The sequence below is a fragment of the Humulus lupulus genome, chromosome 5 (assembly GCF_963169125.1).
Source record: "Humulus lupulus chromosome 5, drHumLupu1.1, whole genome shotgun sequence".
Lineage (NCBI taxonomy): Eukaryota > Viridiplantae > Streptophyta > Magnoliopsida > Rosales > Cannabaceae > Humulus > Humulus lupulus.
In genome coordinates this window covers 5,292,895-5,299,337 of record NC_084797.1, presented here as the reverse complement: position 1 = coordinate 5,299,337, position 6,443 = coordinate 5,292,895, and the positions used below count along the sequence as shown (strand labels likewise).

The 6,443-nt window shown below is 34.3% G+C and overlaps 1 protein-coding gene across 1 annotated transcript; it reads right to left on the bottom strand.

Annotated features, from left to right (window-relative positions):
* Positions 1-1,348: 1,348 nt before the first annotated feature.
* Positions 1,349-3,799, bottom strand: LOC133777931 (receptor-like protein 7). The gene has a single exon (XM_062217695.1). It carries the CDS (start codon positions 3,797-3,799, stop codon positions 1,349-1,351), a length of 2,451 nt encoding a protein of 816 aa, XP_062073679.1.
* Between the last annotated feature and the right edge of the window lie 2,644 nt (positions 3,800-6,443).

The following is a 6,443-nucleotide window of genomic DNA, read 5'->3' as shown; positions in this document are numbered from 1 at the left end:
TTCAGGCTGATTTGTGGCCATTTCTTCCAAGTTTTGGTAATCTAAATCCATTTTCTTTGTATTTTATGCTTTAAAATGTATTTTTTTTTGTTAATATATGTGTGTATTTTGTGTTTGATAGAAATGAGTTTTTGAAGTTTTTTGTTTTCTTTTTTGTTAATATGAATATCACTTGAGGTTTTAGAAAATCATACTGAGTGACTGACAAGCAAGTCACCAACTTAACTAGAGGAGTGGCTGCTGACAAGCAAGTCACCAACTTAACCAGAGGAGTGGCTGCTGGGTAAGCCACTAGCCTTAAACATATGAGAGACTGATGGGTAAGTCTCTAACTTAATAGATGAGTGAATAATGAGTAAGTCACACAAGCGCTTATAGTATTCATTAAACTTGAGGTCGGTACGGCATTAATGCTCTTTGAGTCATTCAATGCAGATATCAATTAGATCTAATCTTTATTGGCTTGCGTTGAACACACTAAGGCCGTTCCTGACTTATGAGTCAGCCCTGTGTGACCAGTGCCCAGTACCACTGCCGAACTTGACTAATGAGTCACAGCTTCACAGTTGATACTGACACCTTTGCCAAATCTGACTAATTAGCCAGTACCATGCACATGTGAGCAAGACTTGCTAAGCATTCAATAATAAATTCATGTCCACAGTTACACAATCAACATGCCTCAAGATTAACCATGCATGTCACATATGGGGTGCAGTTCTCTTACCTCTGATTCGAGCTAGAATGATTAAAAGAACAACCCTTGAGAACGATCAACCTTTAGTCCTTTAGCGGTCACCTCATCATAACCAAATAAGGGACATCATCAATAAAAATGATCAACATAGGTTTCCAAACCAATACCTAGCCTCCGAGACATCAATCCAAACTAATCCAAGTAGTAGGAACAATCGCGAGGCCTAAAACTATGTTTCCGGGGTCAAAACACAGAAACGGGCTAAAATCTGACCAAGGGTTGCGGCCCTAACATCTTGGGCCGCGACCCCCAGCCACTCCAGGAGTAAGGGCCGCGGCACCCAGCAAGGGAAAAATGGCTCCACTTGCTTCTTCGAGCTAGGGCCGCGGCGCCCAAGAACAACTTTTGATGGCTAGTATTAAACAAAAATAATTGTTAACACATTAAGCAACATTTAAATAACACAAACTTTAATGGAAATATACACTTGAATACATATATTATATATTATATATATATATAATTATATAATCTACAAGCCTTGACAAACATATTATATTCTAACTCAACATCAAAACATAAAATGCATCAAAAGTGATCATTTATTACAAGGCTACTATATTTTATAAAACTCGATGGAAATAATAAGTTTCATGGCAACCATACTATTCTATATCCGATGAACAATCCGACTGCGAAGCCGAACCCGTAACCTACGACCACAACTTTCCAACCAAATTGAAAAAATGATGAACTACTCGACTCTTCTTCGAATGAAGAATGGGGTGGTTCAAAGGCTTCAGAGTTTCCACACTTGTTTGGCAATGGAATTCCACACAATCCCAAGTTGTTCTCATAACTACTGCTCTCAAATCTGCTCAGTTGGTTTGTTTGTGGTATAGGCCCCGTGAGGTGGTTGTAAGACACATTGAAATATTGCAAGAAAGTGAGTTTGGCCAATTCCAGAGGGATCTCTCCTGACAGATCATTTTGAGAAAGATCTAAGGATTCAAGGTTTCTCAGATTCCCCAATGATGCTGGTATGCCACCGTTGAGATTATTATTGGCCAAGTCAAGAGCAAAGAGAGCCTCAACATCTCCAATGTCTTCAGGAATTTCTCCATCAAATTTGTTGTCAGAGAGGTTTATGATTGCAATGATATCTGGGATCTTCTCATAGAATAAGTTCACACCTTTGATCTTGGTTGTAACTCTGAAATCAACAAAGCCATTTACTGAAATGGTTTTTGTCTTCATGTATGTTAAATTCCTTGATATGGAATTTCTCATTGCTTTCCAACTTTGGATGTATTTTGATGGTAACTTTCCAGAAAAGTTATTGAAGGACATGTCAATAATACTCAACTTGGGAAATTCATAGTCTGGTATAGGCTCCCCAATAACTCCATGGAATCTATTGGACCTCAACATAAGAACTTCCAACTCTGGAAGACTTCCCAACCAAAAAGGAAAAACATCATTGAGCTGATTATATTCCAAGTTAAGGTATCCAAGATCTCTACAATTTGTGAGTGATGGTGGGAGTTTCCCTTGTAATTGGTTTTCACTGAAATCGATAAGCTTCAATTTGTTTCCCTTTGAAAATATTGGCAGGTTTCCAGAAAAGGAGTTGTTTTTTAGAGTGAGTACAGACAGTGATTTCATGTTACCAAAACATTGGGGAAGGTTTCCTTCTAAGTTGTTATAGGACATCCTAAGGTCTGCAATGGAGCTAAGATTGCAAATTGTATGTGGAATTTTCCCTGACAAGTTGTTCTCAGAAAGGTGTAACAAGTAAAGTGTTTCTTTGCTTTTGTCAAACAACCACTCTGGTATTTGACCACTGATATAGTTACCTACAAGATCCAAGAAAACAATTCTTTCTTGATACTGGAGGAAGTCAGGGAATTTTCTTAAATTACAATTGGACAGAGATAGATACCTAAATTGTGGAACTGTATCATTTATACTGTGTTTGATGACCACTGATAGTTTGTTGTCAGATAAATCAAGTTCTCGAAGAGCTTTTAGGCCAAAAAACATGTCAAAGTTGACAGTTCCAGTCAAATTGTTATTCTTTAGTGTAAGGACTAGAAGACTTGTGAGCTTAGAGAATGATAAGGGAACTGGACCGCTAAGGCGATTGTTGGAAAGCCAAAGCTGGATGAGTTGGGTTAGGTTCCCTAAAGAAGAAGGGATTTTTCCAACCAAGTTATTTTCAGAAAGATCTAAATAAGTAAGTTGGGTTAGGTTCCCTAAAGAAGAAGGGATTTTTCCAACCAAGTAATTTTCAGTAAAATCTAAATAAGTAAGTTGGGTCAGCTTACCTATGGAAGTTGGAATCATTCCTGAAAAGTTACAAGCAGAAACATCCAACGCATTCAGAGAAGAAAGTTTTTCAATGGATGAAGGTATGTTTCCAGTAAGTTGTTCATTGTGTCCCAAAATTAGATGTTGCAAATGAGGTAGTTGAAAGATACGAATAGGGAAATCACCTCTCAATCCGCAGCGCTCTAGAAGCAGAGACTCCAAGGAAGAAAAGTTTGCCAAAGAATCTGGCACAGATGATGATATGTCAACATAACTCAGATGAAGCATTTTGAGGCTTGTCATGTTTGAAATAAGGCTCTCGAAACCACCTTGCTCGAGTTTCAGTAGTTTTTCTCGAGAATTATCACGATGAACGTTGTAGGACAAATCAAGAGTGGATAACTTGGATAATTCTGAAACTTCTGATGGAATGTGGCCAGAGAAGACAGAAGAAGCTAGGTTGAGAAGAGTGAGCATAGAAAGCTGCTTGATAGCAGTAGGTATGGCCGAATAATTGAAATGGTTGTCGGCGAGATTAAGGATCTGGAGGTGAACGAGGTTGAAAAGGCTACTATTATAGTCAAGAGAGCCATAGAGAAAGCTGCTCCTGAGATCAAGGCTGATGACATGGCCTGTGTGCTCATCACACTCAACACCATCCCAAAAGCAACAGTCTTTGGCTGTCCAGGAATTCAGTTTTGGATAAGCATTACCATCAAGAGAAGCAAATCTCTGAATGGTAAACCTTTCCTTGAACTGTAGCAGTGAAGACCTTTCATGATCGAGGCACATTGAGTGACAGAAAGAGAGACGTAGTAGTAGTACATTCAGAAGGAAAAGATAACACAAGTGTGTGGAGATTTTTGAAAAGCACTTTGGCAATCCCATAATGTGATTTGATGAGCATACAAGTGAAACCTCAGCTGCTTTTTATAAAAGAAATTTTCTTAGTATTATCATTCACTACATGTCAGAGGGAGGTAGTTGGAGATCGAAACTAGACACATAATGATAAATAATGGCTTGAAAAATAGACACTCTTCAACTATTGGCGCGTGTAGATGCTCCAATAAAATCACTTTCAAATTTTGAATCAGGTTGTCTAGTCTCTCACCGGTCCTAGTTGAAACTTGACACCTATTAATGATTATCATTTGCAAGGGAATTGAAACAAACAACATTGAAAAAATTTATATACCAGATTATAAAAGTTTTTAACTTTTATTAACCAATAATGTAATTTTGCAAATTGTTAAACTTTTTGTTGAATGGTTTGATTGAAGTGTGTTCAACTGCCTAAAAAAACATAAATCCATTTAAATAAGCATAAATCATTACGTTGAAATTATTATTTATATATAAATTTTGAATTTTAGTGAAGGTAATCTAGCTAGTAATTTAAAATATAGAATGCTTTTTCTTCTCTACTTTCTCTCCATCTTGGAAGGATAAGCTTTGTTTCACATTTTTTTTTTCCTTCTACTTTACTCTTGATTATCTAACTCATTTTCTCTTACCAAACACACATATTTCCCTTTCGCATCACTTTTCTCTCTCAAGTTTTCTTCTTCTTACTTTTCCAATCGCCCACTAGGGGTGTTCATCAAATCGCTCACACTGTATAAACCGCCCACACCACACCACACTGTAAATTGCGGTTTGGAACCCTTCGTGGTGCAAGTTTGGTTTGTATTTTTGTCAAACTGCGCGGTGCGGTTTATGATTTTGAATTTTATAAATGCGGTTCAAATCGCACTGCACTATATTGTTATATATATATATTAATTTTTTAATTTTACTACATTTAAACTTAAATGTATATATATAATATATATAATATCTAGAAAAAATATTATGTTTCATACGATACTAACACATATTCTACTTCAACCTAAAAATATTCATTCTTAATTAAAATCTTTACTTTTTATATTACATTTTTTCTTTGTTATTAATTTGTTATTTTTTTTTATTGTTTTGCTAAAAGTTTATTAGTTTGTTGTATATTTATTATTTTACTAAGAAATCTTTGGTTATCAACTTTATTATGAATATTTATTAATTATAATATTTAATAGTTAAATTATTTGGCGATATATATAAATAAATGCCCTAACCGCATTTTTGTGGTGTTTGAGGTCTATGCAGTGCATGTTGCAGTATAGAAAATTGCTCAAACTGCATATGCAGTGCGGTTCAATAACTTGGCAAAAAATCGTACCATCCACATCACGATACACTCCTAATATATATATATATATATACATACATACATATAGGGAACGGCTACAGGGCATCCCCTTGTTTTGCAATACCGGTGCATCTTTTTTCTATTTCGGCACCTGAATAGTTATAATCCAATTTTTTTTTATATGATGGTGTACATTATAGCTATCTAGAACATCCTACAAATTTTCAAGAAATTCTGAATAAATTATGGTACCGAAACAGAGTCTAAACTGTTTGTTGTATGCATGCCTGTTTTTTTGTGTACGCGTGTAAAATTTGACAGTTTGAACTCTGTTTTCGGCTTCGTAAATTATTCAGAATTTTTTGAAAATTTGCAGGATATTCTAAATACCTACAATATACACCATCATATAAATTTTTTTGGGATTATATCTATTCATGTGCCAAAAATAGAAAATGATGCACCGATATTGTAAAAAAAAAAAAATGCGTTGTAGTCGCTCTCTTTATATATATATATATATAAATATATATTTATATAACTCGAAGTAAAAACGAAAAACATCAACACGCTTTCATTTATCACATTAATCAGTGTCAATAAAGGAGGTAGTAATATTATTGGTGATATTGGGTCCTATATAGTTATGACAAAGTGGTACTAAATATTTAAATTTAAAAGACAATTTATAGAAAAAAAAAATGTAAATATTTACGTGGCTTCAATGTAGAGTTACATAACTAAACTGATTACCAATTTTTTATTATTTCTAAAATAGTGAATTTTCTAGGAATTTTTTAAAAGAGTATGCCCCAAACAAATGACTTTTATAATATATACTCTTATATAAGTATATTACTAGTGACAATTATGTAATAACTAATTGACTACATATTCTTCTAAACATAAAACATTTACATATCTCACAAAATACATAAACAATAACAATAATAATAATCTATTCTTATTTGTGTTATGTATTTTGGAAAATTTTCTTTGCTGCAAGTGGAGAAATTAATAAGCCCCTTTGGCTAGGTACTATTCTTATTAATTTGAGGGAGCAGCATGGCCATGGCATGAAGTTGATATATAACAAAAATAATGTTGTTTTATTATCTTAATGAGGGACTGTACATGTCAAGTTGATATATAACAAAATGATGTTTTAAACATGCTGAGGAAATAAAGTCTTGGAAAAAGATTGAGTGAATGAGAAGTTGATGCTTAAAATGATAATGATATTAT